The sequence below is a fragment of the Erinaceus europaeus genome, chromosome 11, assembly GCF_950295315.1.
Source record: "Erinaceus europaeus chromosome 11, mEriEur2.1, whole genome shotgun sequence".
Classification (NCBI taxonomy): domain Eukaryota; kingdom Metazoa; phylum Chordata; class Mammalia; order Eulipotyphla; family Erinaceidae; genus Erinaceus; species Erinaceus europaeus.
In genome coordinates, this window is record NC_080172.1 from 49032827 (window position 1) to 49049369 (window position 16543).

General features: G+C 53.4%; 3 protein-coding genes across 7 annotated transcripts in view; 1 reads left to right on the plus strand and 2 right to left on the minus strand.

Annotated features, from left to right (window-relative positions):
* Window positions 1-11378, plus strand: part of SLC50A1 (solute carrier family 50 member 1) — a 149717-nt gene extending 138339 nt beyond the window's left edge. Inside the window, exon 7 of the transcript XR_009552525.1 lies at window positions 11291-11378. The gene's annotated coding sequence lies outside the window, so the exon portion shown is untranslated. The remainder of the gene's footprint in view (window positions 1-11290) is intronic.
* Window positions 1901-8612, minus strand: ENTREP3 (endosomal transmembrane epsin interactor 3). 5 transcript variants are annotated; one of them, XM_007525323.3, is made up of 12 exons: window positions 8376-8612; window positions 8100-8156; window positions 7827-7937; window positions 7609-7728; window positions 7398-7505; window positions 6894-7066; window positions 6712-6811; window positions 6369-6438; window positions 5499-6038; window positions 3066-3134; window positions 2715-2968; window positions 1901-2627 (listed from the first exon to the last, which is right to left on the minus strand). In XM_007525323.3, exons 1-12 carry the CDS (start codon window positions 8598-8600, stop codon window positions 2454-2456), a joined length of 2001 nt encoding a protein of 666 aa, XP_007525385.1. In that variant the 5' UTR covers window positions 8601-8612; the 3' UTR covers window positions 1901-2453. The 5 variants fall into 5 exon arrangements, with proteins under 5 accessions (XP_007525385.1, XP_060057547.1, XP_016044711.1 ...); XM_060201564.1 differs by having other exon boundaries at window positions 2715-2935; window positions 6894-7069; XM_016189225.2 differs by having other exon boundaries at window positions 6894-7069.
* On the minus strand, window positions 9460-16504 carry SCAMP3 (secretory carrier membrane protein 3). The gene is made up of 9 exons (XM_016189223.2): window positions 16328-16504; window positions 15931-16008; window positions 14704-14829; window positions 14498-14618; window positions 13503-13631; window positions 12557-12716; window positions 12351-12452; window positions 10223-10340; window positions 9460-9910 (listed from the first exon to the last, which is right to left on the minus strand). Exons 1-9 carry the CDS (start codon window positions 16499-16501, stop codon window positions 9764-9766), a joined length of 1155 nt encoding a protein of 384 aa, XP_016044709.2. The 5' UTR covers window positions 16502-16504; the 3' UTR covers window positions 9460-9763.
* Window positions 16505-16543: the final 39 nt, after the last annotated feature.

Sequence of the window (16543 nt, forward strand, 5' to 3'; positions counted from 1 at the left end):
CCCTAGAGGTTATAAGGTCCCAGGTTCAGTCCCCCACATCACCATTAGCAAGAACTGAGCAGTGTTCTGATAAATAAGTAAATAGTGAATAAATTTTAAAAAATTAAAAAATCATTTAAAAAATATAATAAAAACATGCTAACAAAAGAGAGGCTTGAAAGATGGAATGTAGTGGTTTGAGAGTGGTACAGTGAATAATGTTGGACTCTCAAGCATGAGTTCAATCCCTGGCAGCCCATGTACCAAGGTGATGTCTGGTCCTATCTCTCTCTCTCTCTCTTTTTTTTTAAAGAATTTATTTATTCATGAGAGAGATAGAAGAGAAAGAACCAGACATAATTCTGGTACATGTGCCGCTGGGGACTGAACTCAGGACCCCATGGCTGAGAATCCAATGTTTTTTTTTTTAACTTTTTTTTTAAATCTTTATTTATTCCCTTTTGTTGCCCTTGTTGTTTCATTGTTGTAGTTATTGTTGTCATCTTTGTTGGATGAGACAGAGAGAAATGGAGAGAGGACGGGAAGGCATAGAGGGGGAGAGAAAGACAGACACTTGCAGACAGGCTTCACCGACTATGAAGCGACTCCCCTGCACATGGGGAGCCGGGGGCTTGAACCGGGATCCTTCCGCCGGTCCTTGCTCTCTTTTTTTAAATTAATTTTTTATATTATTTATTTTCTCTTTTGTTTCCCTTGTTGTATTTTTATTGTTGTTGTAGTTATTATCGTTGTTGTTGCTGATATCGTCGTTGTTGGATAGGATAGGGAGAAATGGAGAGAGGAGGCGAAGACAGAGAGGGGGAAAGACACCTGCAGACCTGTTTCACCACCTGTGAAGCAACCCTCCTCCAGGTGGGGAGCCGGGGGCTCGAACCGGAATTCTTAGGCTGGTCCTTACAGTTTGTGCCACGTGTGCTTAACCCACTGCACTACCACCTGACTCCCTAAAATCCAATGTTTTATCCACTGCGCTACCTCCCAGACCACTCTGGTTCTTTATCTTTCCTCCTATCCTTGTCACTAATAAATAAATAAAATATTTTAAAAAATAGAGTGGAGTGGAGGGGTTCAGGCGGTAGCATGCGAAGCACAAAAGTGTAAGGATCCCTGTTTGAGCCCCCCCCCCCCACCTGCAGGGGAGTCGTTTCACAAGTGGTGAAGCAGGTCTGCAGGTGTCTGTCTTTCTCTCCCCCTCTCTGTCTTACCCTCCTCTCTCCATTTATCTCTGTCCTATCCAACAATGACAGCAATAACTACAACAATAAAACAACAGGGCAACAAAAGTGAATAAATATTAAAAAATTTAAAAAGAAATAATTTAATTAATTAATGAATTAATTGAAAAAATAAAGTTTCCCCATGCAGGTGGAGACCAGAGGCTTGAACTTGGGCCCTTAAGCATGGTAACTTAGGTGCTCTACTGGTGTGCCACAGCCATGCCCCTGGATATTTTATTTATCAATACGAGAGAGACAGAGACAGAGATAGTGGCACACTGGGTTAAATGCACATAGTATGAAGCACAAGGTCCTGAGCAAGGATCCTGGTTCGAACCCCCAGTTCCCCATATGTAGAGGGGTCAATACACAAGCCATGAAGCAGGTCTGCAGGTGTCTCTCTACCTCTCTTTCTCCCTCTCCCCTCCCAATTTCTCTCTGTCTTATCCAATAAAAAGAGACCAAGAGCAGTGGATTCATAGTGCTGGCACCAGTGAGCCCCAACAATAACGCTGGAGGCAAAAGGAGGGGACCAGAGTATCACTCTGGCACCTGGGATGGAACTCAGGATGTCATGCTTCCAAGTTCAGCACCCTACTCACTGCGCCACCTCCCAGGCCCTACAAGGGCTTTTTTCTCAATAGTGGAGAAATTCTACTGGTGATACAAAATGAGCCAGAAGAGATGGGAAGAAGTGAAATTTATTGAAGGCTTACTTAAGTGTGTCATGAGCTTCACAAACATTCGTCCGCATAGGTTCACGGATCAGGCAACTGAGGTTAAATAACTTGCTTGAGGTCATGCAGCTAGAGGTGGCAGAACTGAGAGCCACCCAGAGTGCCCCACCTCTTAGCTCCGAGCCTCACTGCCCTGTCATCCAAGCACACAGCTCCTTAGTCCCCCCCCCCCCCCAGGATACAACTCCACCCTGGTCCCAGAGTCCCTGACAGATCAGACAGAACTCCTCTTTGGTCTGGGGGGCTTTCTGCCATTTCCCCTTCCAGTGCTGTAAGCAGGGTGTCTTTCTGCAGCCCCAAAGCCCATGCAGCACAACACAGCAGCCCCCATGGCAGAGGCAGAGGAAGCAGCAGAGGCCCTGAAGGCGGGAGGGCTTGGGACACTTCTGGGGTTGCTCAGCACGTTTCCCACAATGCCAGCCAGTATGAGGGGGTACAGGGGGCCACTGCACCCAATCAGCTAGTGCCTGTGGCAGAGGCATTTGGTGGAGCTGCTTAGTTAGAGCCCGGTCTCCCGGCTGCCTCCATTAAGGCTGAGGCTGTGGGGACGGTTCCCTCGCTCCAGCCTGCGGGCAGAGAGGAGGCGCCGCAGGGAAGGGCCAGAACTCAGGTCACCACAGCTGCGGAGGTGGAGGCTTTCCCTGCCTGGCCGTCCCCAGGGGCTCCTTGGCACCTAGAAGGACACCCAGCAAGAGACATCAGTGTGGCCCTGAGGTTCTCATCTTTCCCAGGTAGCTACCCTAGGTCTCCAAATTCCTACCTGCTTTTGCCCATGGCTTCCATTTCCATTGGGGCCCGGGACCTTCCTGGACATCTGGAGGAAGCGAGTGACCAAGCCCCGACCTGGCCAGCTGCCCTTCAGGTCCCCCAGGGAGCGGGCAGGTACAGGGCCGGAAGGTAGAGGCACCTTCTGGAAGGTGGGCACAGGGCGGCGCTTCTCAGCTGAGCAGGCACGTAGCAGCTTGGGGGAAGGACATGGGGCTAGATGGAAGAGGCAGGCTTCAGAACAGAGTCCTGGAGAGAGAGGAGGTGGGGTGGGAGGTGCAGAGAGGGCCAGGCACTATATCATCACCCAAGCCCTCCACTCCCTGGTATCAACCACATGCCCGACCTGTGTCTGTAGAGGAAATGGAAGCAGCTTCTTCCTCAAGCACTTCGGTATAAATGTCCCTGAAGTCAGCTGGGGAGGAGAGAGAAGGGGACTCAGAGGGAGCACTCAGTGCTTCCCCAGGCTCCAGCGAAAGCTCAGGCCCACAGGAACTGCCACAGCTCATATCCTTCAGCCCTCATGGTGGCAGTGGTGGGTATTGTGTATGCCAGAGCCAAATGCTTTGCTCACACTATCTCATTTCTCAGTAACTCCACTGAGACTTAGAGAGGCTAGGTAACTGGCCTGAGTTGGGAGGTCAGAAACTGGGTTTCAAAAACCCAATCCTGAGGGTCAGAAGTAGTGCTCACCCTGTAGAGCACACACATTACCCAGCCAGGGGCCAGGGCTCATGCCCCAGGCTACTACGGGAGAACTTCTGTAGGGGAAATATTCCATGAGTGGTGGAGCAGTGCTGTAGTATCTCTGTCTCTCTCCCTCTTTTTTCTTTTTCTATTTTATTTGATATGACAGAGAAATTGATAAGGGAGGAGGACAGAAACAGAGACACTGGGAGCCTGGCAGTGGCACAGCCAGTTAAGAGCACTTATTATCATGTGCCAGGACCCAGGTTAGAGCCCCTACTCCCCACCTGCAGGGGAGTCACTTCACAAGTGGTGAAGCAGGTCTGCAGATGTCTTTCTCTCTCTCTCTCTCTCTCATAGATTTTATCTATTTATTTATTTATTTTTTATTTTATTTATTTTTTTATATTTATTTTATTTATTTATTCCCTTTTGTTGCCCTTGTTGTTTTATTGTTGTAGTTATTATTGTTGTCGTTGTTGGATAGGACAGAGAGAAAATGGAGAGAGGAGGGGAAGACAGAGAGGAGGAGAGAAAGACAGACACCTGCAGACCTGCTTCACCGCCTGTGAAGCGACTCCCCTGCAGGTGGGGAGCCGGGGTTCGAACCGGGATCCTTATGCCGGTCCTTGTGCTTTGCGCCACCTGCGCTTAACCCGCTGCGCTACAGCCCAACTCCCTTTATCTATTTATTAATGAGAAAGACAAGAAGAGAGAAAGAACCAGACATCACTCTGGTACATCTGTTGCCAGGGGACTGAACTCAGGACCTCATGGTTGAAAGCCCAATGCTTTATCCACTGCACCACCTTCCTGACTATCTTCTCTCTCCCTTTCTTTTTCTTTTTTTAATTTTTTAAATTTTTCTTTCTTTTTTTCTCTCTCTCCCTTTCTATTGCCCCTTCCTCTCTCAGTTTCTCTCTGTCCCACTGAATAAAATAGAAAAAAAAAAAAAAAAGAAGAAGAGGAAGAAGGAGTGGGTGAAGGTAGCATAATGCTTATGCAAATAGACTCCGAGGTCCCAGGTTCAATCCCCCACATCACTATAAACCAGCAGAGCTGAGCAGTGCTCTGGTAAAAAAAAAAAAAAAGAGAGAGAGAGAGAGACAGAGAAAGAAAGAAAAAAAAAATGGCCACAGGGAGCAAAGGATTTATAGTTCCTGAACCAGACCCAACAGTGATAACCCTGGAGAAAAAAAAAAGAGAGACATACTTGCAGCACTCCTTCTCTGATAGTGAAGCTTTCCCCCTGCAGGTGGGGACCAGGGGGCTGAAGCCGGGTTGTGTAAGGTAATGTGTGCACTCAACCCAATATGCCATTACCATGCCCTTTTTTTTTTTTTTTTTTACCTCCAGGGTATTGCTGGGGCCAGTGCCTGCACTGCAAACCCACTGCTCCTGGAGGCTATTTTTCCCCTTTTGTTTATTGTTACTGCCGTCGTTGTTGGATAGGACAGAGAGACATTGAGAGAGGACTGGAAAACAGAGAGGGGGAGATACCTAGAGACTTGCTTCACCACCTGTGAAGCAACCCCCCTCTGCAGGTAGGGAGGGGATGGGGGGCTTGAACTGGGATCCTTACCTTGGCTTTACACCATGTGCACTTAATCCACTGAGCTATCAACCTGGCCTTTTTTTCCCTTTTATTTTTCTAACAAGAGCACAGCTCAACTCTGGTTTGTAGTGTTGCTGGGGATTGAATCTGGGACCTTGGAGCCTCAGGCATGGAATTCTTTTGCATAACCATTATGCTGTCGATCCCCACCCCCTATCTACTTTCTCTTTTTGGCAGTTTAGAGAAAAGAAAAAAAGAAAAGTCAAAAAAAAATTTTTTTTAAACCAGAGCACTGCTCAACTCTGCTTTATGGTGATGCAGGGGATTGAACCTGGGAATCTCAGGCATGAGACTCTTTGCATAACCATTATGGTATCCCGCCCCCCCCCCAACCTTCCTTTTCTACAAACAAGCTATTGTTGCTATTTTGGGGGGGAAGTCAGATGCTCGAAAAGGGTCCTGTGCCTCTCCCCCCACCAGACACCCCTCCCCCCCACCTCCCCACCCCCACGCCCCAGAGCCGGCAGTCCCGCTTACCTGTGTGGCTGAAGGTGGAGATGCCCGGGTCACTGTGGGAGCGGGGCAGCGACAGTGGGGATGGGGGCCCGGGGCATGTTGGTCGGTGCCCGGGCGGGGTGAGCGAGCCCGAGCTGTCACTGAAGCGCCGTGGGGCTGTGCGGGGGGTGGTTGTGGGCCTGCTGGCCGCCCGGGGGATGCGGCGCCGCAGCTCGGGGAAGCAGGGCCCGGCCCAGGGCGGCCAGCCCTCCAGGCGGTGGCAGCTGCGGGCGGCGGCTGGCACGCCGGGCGCGGGCGGGGCCTCGGGAGCAGAGCAGGAGTAGGAGCGGGCGGCGCGCGGGGGCCGGCGGGGCAGGGGACTGTCCTCGAAGGGGCCACGCAAGCCGCAGTCCAGGCTCAGGCAGTAGCCGGCGCGGCTGCGTTGGATGGAGCGGAAGAGCACGTAGTCCACCGAGCGCACCGAGCCCTGCAGCTCCAGCAGACACGAGTCTTCCGAAGGGCTGGAGCCCCCGGGCAGGTCCCCGATGGCCGACAGCACCAGAGACCCGCTGTCCATGGACACTGTGGGCAGCAGGGGGCACTCAGCCGCTCCTCCCCGCTGCCTCGCCTGCTCCTCCCTTCCTGGCCGCTAGGGGCACCCTGTCCCCAAGGCGTACACCCAGCCCTGCGAGTGCGAGTGCGGGCTGGACCAGCCTTCTCCACCCAGCACCCCTGGCACTGGCAACCCTCCTCTTTACCACCTCCCTCTCCCCAGGCTGCAGCCAGTCTCTGTCCCCGCAGAAGCGTGACCCTTCACCCTCACACCCATCCGGAAACTTCTGGGCCCCACCCAATATCTAGCTCAACTCTGAAACTCCTGTCCACCCACACTCTCTCTATAGTCCGGCTCACCGTCCACGATGGAGGCCACTCGGTCACAGACACAGGAGCTATCGTGAAACTGAGGGTCGAAGAGAGTGGCCTGCAGGGAACACAGGGGTCAGGGTCCTGACCTACATTTACACAGCTCCCTCTCACGGGCTGGACAGCACCTCTGAGTGCTTTGTCACTGGGGTCAGTCCCTGACAAGAGTGTTGGTTTCCACATCTGTAAAGTGGAACGAGGACTCCCCCCCCCCCCATGGGAGGGATGATCAAAGGTCACAGAGGGGGCCCTGGAGTCACCAAGGTCCTGAGAACTGCATCCTTCCCTGCCCAGACTCCTGATCCACCCTGCCCCACACCCCAGCCCTCACCTGGCTGTCACCTCGAAGCCCCATAACAGCCTCATAAGAAGGGGGGCAGTCAGTAGGGTACAGGGGCACCGGGCTGTCCATGGAGCCATTGTAAGTAATGCTGGTGAGGAGAGAGAGGGTGGCAACCTGGAAGGGAGGCCCCACACACAAAGGTTCCCCCTGCTGGGCCCCCTGAGACTCACCTCTGTGCGTCAGTCTCTGAGCTGCAGGTGTATTCTGGGGGGTAATAGGGGGGTGGGGGCACAGGCGGCACAAACTCCTCCAGATCCAGCATGGTGTGTGGCAGAGGGACAGGGGGCGAGGATACACAGCCCAGGGAGCCCAGGGGGCCAGAGACAGAGTGCTCTGGGGCCAGCTGCTGGAAAGCCACCCAATTATCAAGCCTGAATCCCAGGAGTTCAACTCCTGGTACCCAGCCTTAAGCCTCAGCCAGAGGCATTAACTTCTTCCCCTGCCCCAACTCAGCCCCTCCAGATCTGCCCTCCACATCTGGAAATCCCTCCTCTTTAAATCCCCCTCCTGTGGCCCCTGGCTGGCTCCCCACACTTCATCTGCTTCCCATCAGTCCCCTCCTGGGCCTCCCTTGGACTAGCTAAGTAGCCTTGCAGAAGGACTTGCTCCATAGGGGTATGCTCTGTGGTTAGCATGCCCCCACCCCCAGTTCACATTGCAGCAGCTGCTCTCACTGTTTGCACGAGGTCCAGGGAGAAGATCTGGACGCAGCAGATAATGGCGGATAGGGTGCAGACCACAGCAGCACAGACGGTGAGTCCACACACGCTGAAGAGCAAGTTCTGGGGGAGGGAGGGGGAGGGTGTGAAAGCAGCTGGGAGCATGATGAATCCCACCCATTTTGGGGGCTCAGAAGTGACAGGCAGAAGTGGGGTGCCTGCATACCTTGAGAGCTCCCCGGGCTTCCTCACAGGTAGAGTTGAGAGCAACTTTCAGCTCCTGCCCAGACTCTGGGCAGGGCCGGAGAAGGCGGATGGAGGGGCAGCATACACAGACTTTCCCTTCCTAGGGGGAGCATGAGAACAAGGTAGTAGGAGACAGGAGCAAAACCTCTGTATACTGCCCTTGCCAGCACTGCCCAACTCCACTCCCTGAAACCTCACCATGGAACATTCCTGGAAGTCTCGGGCCAGCTGAGCGTTCTTGCAGGACAGCACAGAGCCAGCCATGCTGAGCATGACACAGAGCACCGAGAGCAGAGAAAAGAAGGAGATCTGCAGGGAATGGACACGATCAGGGCGAGGGGCCCCAGGATCGTCCCTCCACCCTCCTAACTGGCCCAAGCTGCACAGCCCACTACCCCCTCCCAGGCACAAGTGGGCATCCCCTTAGGTGCTGGACACCGGCCACCCAGTGGGCATGACCCTGGCACCTACCACTAGAGTGAATGGCCGCTTCCAGGACACAATGCCAACCACCCCGGAGAACGCCAGCTGGGGACAGAGTGGGCACAGGCTCAGCCTGGCAGGGCAGGATCCTGCAGGAGCACCCAACCATGGGAGGGGACAGGGTGGGGCCAGAGGGGGAGCACAGGCCAGGGATGTGGACTTGCAGCTACTGGTGGTGGTAGTGGGGGGCACTGGGGCCGAGGGGCCTCCCATCCTCCTATCTCCGCCCCAAGATTCTGTGGCACCCAGGGGCATCCAACTCACCGAGAATCCAGCCCAAGATGGGCAGGATCTCTTGACGCTATCGGTGGTGGTGACGGAGGAGGCCACCATGCTGAAGGTGACCACCAGGATGCCCAGGAGCACCTGCGCCAGCCCGAGGGTAAGCAGGGCCTGAAGCCAGGGCCGGTGGAGGCGGAGGTGGGTGAGGCCACGGGTGCTGGGCCGACTGGTCAGCGAGCGGCTGGAGTCGCTAGGGGAGGGCATCATGCCTGCTGCCCGGCTCCCGGCGCCCCACTCGGCCCCCCGGAGTTGGAGCGCTCGGGAGCATAGCAGAGGAGTCCGGGGCCCTGCACTCCCTCCTCCCCAACCCTGGCGCTCTAGAGCCCACCCCCTGGCCGGGTCCCCTGGGCCATGGCTCAGGGACGCCAGCTGGGGGGGCACCCGAGGAAGGGGCGTCACGGAGGGACCGCGGAGCGCTCCCCCCCTGCCACGGGCACTGGGAGGGCAGCGTGCCCAGGGCGGCGGCGGGGACGCGGGGGCACCGGCTCATCGCATCTCCCGGGCCGCTGGATGCGGAGGCCGGCCCGGGCGGTGGCTGAAAGGGGCGGGGGCGCGGGAGGGGCGGTGGCACAGGCGGGGAGCAGCCGAGGGCTGGCGGGCGGGGACTCTGGGCGCGGCGCCCTGCCAGCAGTTCCCGTAGGGGTCGCACCGCTGGCAGGGAGAGGCCCGCAAGCCACCTTCGGCTCGGCTGGGCTGTGTTGGCTCTGGGTCCGCACCGCGACGGAGCGGGCGGGGCCCGGGGCGTGGCGACCAGCGTGGGGCACGGCGGGAGCTGTAGTCCAGCTCCAAGGCCTCCCTCTTGTGGGGACTGTTGGCCTGACAGCCCAGGGGCACTTCGCGGCCACACCCGGAAGCCCAGAGGCAAAGGCTCTGGATGGAGCCCGGCAGGGAGGCCTCAAGTCCTCAGCCCACGCCCAGCCTGCGGGGCTGTCCTCTGTTTCAAGGGCGCCACCAGGATTTTTCCCTAACCCGGCCCACCTGCCTGCCCTTTAGGGGGATTTGCTCCCACTCCCTCTGTTACCCGGCCTGTGCACCCTGAAAAAGTCCCAGAAACTGAGGCTTTGAGTTCCAGTTCCACTTTCAATTTATTTAAATAACCGAAGCAACAGCCTTGGCACAGCAAAGGGTAAGTGATTGGGGGCGTGGAAGAGAGGTGACAGTGTTGTGGCCTGGTGGCAGGTGGTGGAGGCAGCGACTGGGTCATGTGGCCCCCCCCAGGACCCCAGCCTCAAGCCCAACAGCTGTGACTGTGGGACTGAGGGCTCTGGAGGGGAGCCTCTCTGAGTCCCAGGAGACTGCAGGGACTCGGGCCAGCCAACATCACTCCCGCAGGTGGCAGGGCCAGGGAAGCACTACAGCCAGGGGTTTGGTTAGGGGCCGCGGAAGGCGTTCCCAGCCGCACCAGCAGCTGCGTTGGCAGCAGCGGTTCGCACGGCAGGGTTAGAGAAGACCCCAGCAGCGAACTCTTGCTGGGCCTTCTGGAAACTGGCACCTGTGCGGCGGTACAGAGAGTGGATCTGCCAGAAACAGGGCCAAACCAGGAGAGGTTAGACACCACCCAGCAACCACACACACACACACACACACACACACACACACACACACACACACACACACACACAATGTGTGCCCTCCAATCTAGCACCACCCCCACCAGGTAGGGACTCCTGTCCCCCCACCCCCCTTCACCGGCACAAATGGGAACTCTTGCCCCAGGGCCATAGCTGAAAAGCTGCCCATAATCCTGTCTTCCCAAGATCTTCTGGATGCTCCACCTAAGCCACTGGGATGCATGGCAGCCCCCTCCCATCCCACCTGTGGAGCCTCACCCGCTTCAGCATCACAATGCCCAGGACTGCAATGCTGGTGAAGAAGAGGGCCACCAACAGCATCAGCACAGCCACTGCTGTGTTGACCTTGAGCACCACCAGCGCTGAGATCCAGCCACTGCAGAGAGGTCAGGGTAGGGTTGGGGTGCCACGTGGTCAGGAGGCAGACTTGTCTCCTGTTCTCCCAACTTCTCTATCAACCGGGTCACAACTGTGCCCTCTGCCCACCCACAGCCCTCTGCTGTGAGGGCTCACTACCCTGATCAGTCTGGCAGTTTCCCTAACAACACCCTTGTTACAGTTCAACCCACTTCCAGACCACAATTCACCGCTCTCCAGCCTGTCCTCAACAGCCTCACTGCAGACCTTTCTCTGCCCAGGACCCTGCCTCCCCACTTCCACCTAGGGTACTGGACCCATGTGCCTCCTGGAAACTTCTTCATATTAAACAATGTACAACCATGCTTTTAAAATGTGCTGCCAAGGAATGAACTCAGGACCTCACACATGTATGCTACTGCTGCTGAACAGTCTCTTTAATGTGATTAGTGTTTTTTATTTATTTATTTATTTAATTTATTTATTCCCTTTTGTTGCCCTTGTTGTTTTATTGTTGTAGTTATTATTGTTGTTGTCATTGTTGGGTAGGACAGAGAGAAATGGAGAGAGGAGGGGAAGACAGAGAGGAGGAGAGAAAGATAGACACCTGCAGACCTGCTTCACCGCCTGTGAAGCGACTCCCCTGCAGGTGGGGATCTGGGGTTCGAACCGGGATCCTTATGCCGGTCCTTGTGCTTTGCGCCACCTGCACTTAAGCCGCTGCGCTACAGCCCGACTCCCAATTAGTGTTTTTTTTTTAAGTATCCATGAAGCCCCCTGGTGCCACCCATGGTGTTCCTATTTGGTGCCAGGGTTTGAACCCAGAGCCTCACACACTGAAAGAATGCTCTCTATTTAGTGAGCCATCTCTCCACCCCTCAGTATGTGCCTGCTGAGAGCTCTGCTTGGGCCCTTTAAGCCTGGAAGTGTGGTCTAGCTTTCATTAAAATAACATTGTCTGTGGTCCAGGAGGTGGCGCAGTGGATAAAGCATTGAATTCTCAACCATGAGGTCCTGAGTTCGATCCTCAGCAGCACATGTACCAGAGTGATAAATTCTAAATAAATAAATATAACATTGTCCAAGGGGTGGGTGGTGGAAAACCTGGTTGAGCTCACAAGTTATAGTGAGCATGAACCCAAGTTCAAGTCTTAAGAATCCACTGGGAGTCGGGCAGTAGCGCTGCGGGTTAAGCGCAGGTGGCGCAAAGCGCAAGGACCGACCTAAGGATCCCGGATCGAGCCCCCAGCTCCCCACCTGCAGGGGAGTCACTTCACAAGCGGTGAATCAGGTTTGCAGGTATGTCTATCTTTCTCTCCGCTCTGTCTTCCCCTCCTCTCTCCATTTCTCTCTGTCCTATCCAACAACAATGACATCAATAATAACTACAACAAACAACAAGGGCAACAAAAGGGAATCAATCAATCAATAAATAAAAGAATCCACCTGCAGCGGGAAGCTTTTGAGCAGTGAAGCAGGGCTTCAGGCATCTCTCTCCCTTTCTGTCTTCCCTTCCCCCTCTCAATCTGTCTTATCAAATAAGTAATAAAATAAATATCACGGGCTCGGCACCTGGTTGAGTGCACATGTCACATACAATGCGCAAGGACCCAGGTTCGAGTCTCCGGTCCCCAGCTGCAGGAGGAAAGCTTTGCAATGTTGAAGCAGTGCTGCAGGTGTCTCTCTGCTTCTCTTCCTCTCTATCTCCCCCCCTTCCCTCTTGGTTTCTGGCTGTCTCTATTCAATAAATAAATAAAGATAATAATAATAAAATAAATAAGTAAATAAATAAATATCACTGTTCACCATGGCCCAGGAGGTGACACAATGACTAAGGTGTTGGGCTCAGACATCACTTGCCAGTGATGCTCTGGTTCTCTCTCCCTCCTTCTCACAAATAAAACTTAAAACAAAAACTGCTAAGAGCAGAAACCACACATCCGTTGTGAGTAGCTCCTACCTCAGGGACCACTGACTTGGCCTCAAGGAATGAGATGAAAGGATGTGGGTGTCTGGCACCCTCACAGACCTGAACCCCCAACCTGGGATGCCGATGGCCTGGAGGACGTACAGCACATCCTGGACGAAGAAAATGAAGAAGAAGACGAAGAAGTTGAATGAGCTATCACTCCTAAGGAGGGGGGAGGGGAGAGAGAAAGAAGCAAGGAGAATTAGAGGTGGAGGAGAAATGGATAGCTCATTCAAGATCCCCTAGTCACCACCATCCTCACTTACCGGAACGCCTTATACATGGGGCGATACCAGCAGACAAAGGAGCAGGGCGTGAAGAGCAGGGCCCAGAGGATAGAGAGCCCAAAGCCTGCACCATTGTTGGTCTCCACACAGAAGCTGGCTAGGCAGGCAAGGAAATTCAGGAGAAGAGCCAGGGTACTGCCTAAGGAATGGAGGAACAGGATGAGGAGAGTTGCAACAGAAGTGCAGAGTCAGCATGGGAAGGCAGCTCCAGCCTCCACAGGATCCCCAACAGGGCAAAGAGAATCAAGTGTCAGTCATCTGGAAGCCCCTTTTTGCAAAGACATGCAAAGGATGCAGAATACATTTATTAGGGGTGGGGGTGGACCAAGTAGATTAGATAAGGAGAGAACACCAACTCACTAGAAGGCTGGAGTTGGCTCTCACTACCAGAAAGGGAACAAACTAGGAAGACCCTTAGAGAAATTATTAAATTCAAATGCTTAGGATGGGTTTTCACGTGTGTGTGTGTGTGTGTGTGTGTGTGTGCGTGTGTTTCACACACACGCACACACACTAGGGTCTCACTCATACACAATTTCACCACCTCCAAGCAGGAAAAAAAAAATCCAGAAAGGCAGAGTCAACAAGATCACAGCACTGAAACTTCCTCCCATAGAGTGGTAGGCTGGGCTCAAACCTGCATGCATACATGGCAAAGCAGCACACCATCAGAGTGAGTTATTTCCAGAACAAGTTTTATTAAGGAGAGGGAGAGATGAATAGAAAGGAGACATACCACACAGCACTGAAGCTTCCCTGATGCTGTGGTGCTTCCATGTAGTACATGGGCTTGAACCCAGGCCTCACACACAGTATGACACATACCCTAGCCACTAAGCTATCACTCTGGTCCTAAAATCTCTAGTTTGAGGTAAGTGGGCTTCAGGGCAGGGGACAAGTTCAAGCTCTTAAAACCTATACTCACACATCCAGAGGTAGTACATGGTAAATACCGTCTTCTGAAATTCATGGGGGATCTCCATGGAAATGTCCTGGAAAAAGCAGGGCTGCACTGGGCAAAAAGAAGGCAAGGGAGGCCAATTTTTCTGTCGAGCTGTAAGGCACAAAGAGAACAGTGGAGGTGAAACAGATACCATAACAATGAGTATTTAATGCTATTTACTTATTTTTATTTAATTTTTTGATAGAGGAAAAGAAAAAAAAAGAGAGAGAGAGATGTGAGATACACAGACCTGCTGTACCATTTGGGATTTGTGAAATTCCCACCCTGCAGATACAGACCAGGGGTTCGAATCCTATGCCAACACCTGGCCCCTACTTTTTTTTTTTTTTTTAAAGCAGGAGCTTTGTACATACATGACTCATAGGCCTCTTTTTAACTTTATTTTTAAAAATACATTTATTATTATTATTATTATTATTGTTATTACAAGAGCACTGCTCGGCTCTGGTTTGTTAGCGTTTAGAGATTGAACTTGGGACTCTGAAGCCTCAGGAATGAAGATAACCATTATGCTACATACCCCTGCCCCATAAGCCACTTTTTCATGCAGAGAGAGTCAGAAAGGAAGAAGCAAGACAGCACCAGAGCTTCCTCTGGTATCATGGAATCTCACATTTGGTGTTGGGGCTGCAACCTGGACCAAGCACATGGCAAGGCCTGTGCACTAGTTGGTAGACTATCTCTCTGAGTCTGGTTATTGCTACCTACCACTTCTAGGCACTGTGTCAAACACATTAGACATGTGACCTTGGCTAACCCTCACAATGATACAATCAATTACAAACTATTAACAAAACAGACTCTCCTGCCTGCAGAGGCCACTGTTAGAACACCATAATTCAAACTCATCAATCTGTTAGACTCCAAATTCTTAGGTCCTTTTCTGTTCTTCCAATCCTTCAGACAAGTCCCTGAGCTGCTCCACAGCTGCCTCCAAGCTGCTCAGGATGGCTTACTAGCTGTGCCCCCAAGGGCAGCATGTTGCAGCTCCCGCTCCCTCCGGTCCAACTCCTCCGCCTTCCGGTTGAGCTCCTCCTGCTTCTTGAGCAGTTCAGCTGTGGCCGCTGCAGCTGAAGCCTGGCCAAGGTGAGCAGAGGGCAAGGTGAGCCCTGAGCCCCAAGGTCTGGTGCCTCTCCCTGCCCCCAGCCCCCAGGGCCCTCACCTGGGTGCTGTAGGAACCATAGTTCTTGGGTTCTGTGGGACTGAGCTTTCTGGAGGGCTGTAAGGGGGGAGCTGCTGAGGGGGGTGGCAACGAAGCAGGGGCAGGAGACTCGTAGGGTGCTGATGGCTGTTGGGTTTGGAAAAGACCTTGAGGATCACAGAATGCAGTAGACATCTGCCCGATAACCTTTAGACCCAGAAGCAGCAGCCCTTCCCTGGGTCAGTGGGCCAGACCTCAGGCTGAATTTTTGTCAGAAACCTCTGGGGTGCCCTACAGCAGCCCTCACCACCCCACACATAAAACTCTTACTAAGAGTCAAAGCTTACCTGGCTTTGACCTGGCTTTTTACCTGGCTCTTTATTGATTTTTAACCCATTGGGGCAAATAGGTCTCATCGTCTCGGCTCCCTGACTTCTAAAAGCACACTTTGTTTTCTTCCTGGTTCCAACCAATCACATGCTTTATTTTATTGGAAGCAACCTTCCCAGGTGGAGTCCTGAGGCACAATCGCCCAGTCTCCTGATGCTGACAGGGCCCACATTAAGAGCAAAACAAGATCAGAAAAGAAAACACAAGTAGAACCTGAAATGGAATTGTCGTATTGCACCAAAGTAAAAGACTCTGGGGTGGGGAGAATACAGGTCCATGAAGTATGATAAATGACATAGTGGGGGTTGTATTGTTAAATGGGAAACTGGAGAATGTTATGCATGTACAAACTATTGTATTTACTGTTGAATGTAAAACATTAATTCCCCAATAAAGAAATAAAAAAAAAAAAAAAAGCTCAAACCAGGGGGAGTCAGCGGTAGCGCAGTGGGTTAAGCGCAGGTGGCGCAAAGCACAAGGACCTGCCTAAGGATCCCAGTTCGAGCCCTTGGCTCCCCACCACCTGTGGGAGGTCGCTTCACAGGCGGTGAAGTAGGTCTGCAAGTGTCTTATCTCTGTCCTATATAACAATGACGACATCAATAACAACAATAATAAAACAACAAGGGCAACAAAAAAGAAAGTAAATAAATATTTAAAAAAAAAAAAAAAAGCTCAAACCGGATGGGCTGTTGATTTTTACGGGGATCAGGCATCCTCTGGCTGGCCCCTCCCACAGAGCTACCATCACAGAGCGACTTCCTGTCTCTGCACAGAGGCCCCACTACCCAAAGGGGGTGGGCTTAAGGAACACCCGCCTTAACTCTGCCCTCCCGAAGTCTGTTTCCAGAAACTCACCTCTTGGGCCTCAAAAGGGTTGTAGACATCTAGCGTGGCGTACTGCGGGCTGGGTCGGTGCTGGATCACCGCCGGGTCCTGCGGGTGGAGACCTAGGGCTCAACTGGCACCTCGAGTGCCGGGACGCACTGGCTGAAGCATCTGCTTATGTACTGCCTGTGCCTCCAAGGGTTGCACCTTGGGGGCCTCAACGTTCCAACACTCGCCCCAACTTTCCACCCCGCCACGCCACTTCCTCACTGGGCAAAGCCCGCCTCCCGCGCGCTCACAGGTGTAGGATCCCCACGTGGCGGCCCTTCCCCGAGCCAGATGTCACGCACGAGAACGCGATAGCCCCAATCCTCCTCCAGAACCATGGGGTCAGCCCTGCTACCCAAAGGTGTGCGGCGCAGGTCACCTGGAACGGGTTGTCTAGTTCCCCAGTCTCGGCGAAAGGGTTTCCGCTGTCTCTACTCTGAGCCATGTTTGCACTTGTGGGCTGGGTGGCCCCGCGCCCCCACGCCCCTGCCCTGGCACTGGCTGCGCTCCCCGTTGCAGCCGCTCTGCTTCTCCGCACCGATTGGCTACGCATACCGGAAGCACCTTGAATATTTCTGCAGCTGCAATGCGCCTG

Excerpts from the sequence above, each read along its gene's own strand:
- ENTREP3 (XM_016189225.2), bottom strand. The coding sequence starts at position 8,600 with ATGATGCCCTCCCCTAGCGACTCCAGCCGCTCGCTGACCAGTCGGCCC. Across the intron at positions 7,070-7,397 it reads CCCTGGACCTCGTGCAAACA|CAGCTGGCCCCAGAGCACTC; the intron begins GTGAGAGCAGCT and ends GTGGCTTTCCAG. Across the intron at positions 6,039-6,368 it reads AGTGGCCTCCATCGTGGACG|TGTCCATGGACAGCGGGTCT; the intron begins GTGAGCCGGACT and ends TGCTGCCCACAG.
- SCAMP3 (XM_016189223.2), bottom strand. The coding sequence starts at position 16,501 with ATGCGTAGCCAATCGGTGCGGAGAAGCAGAGCGGCTGCAACGGGGAGC. Across the intron at positions 14,830-15,930 it reads ACCCTTTTGAGGCCCAAGAG|CCATCAGCACCCTACGAGTC; the intron begins GTGAGTTTCTGG and ends CAAACCCAACAG. Across the intron at positions 13,632-14,497 it reads TGCCCTTGGGGGCACAGCTA|CTCGACAGAAAAATTGGCCT; the intron begins GTAAGCCATCCT and ends TGTGCCTTACAG.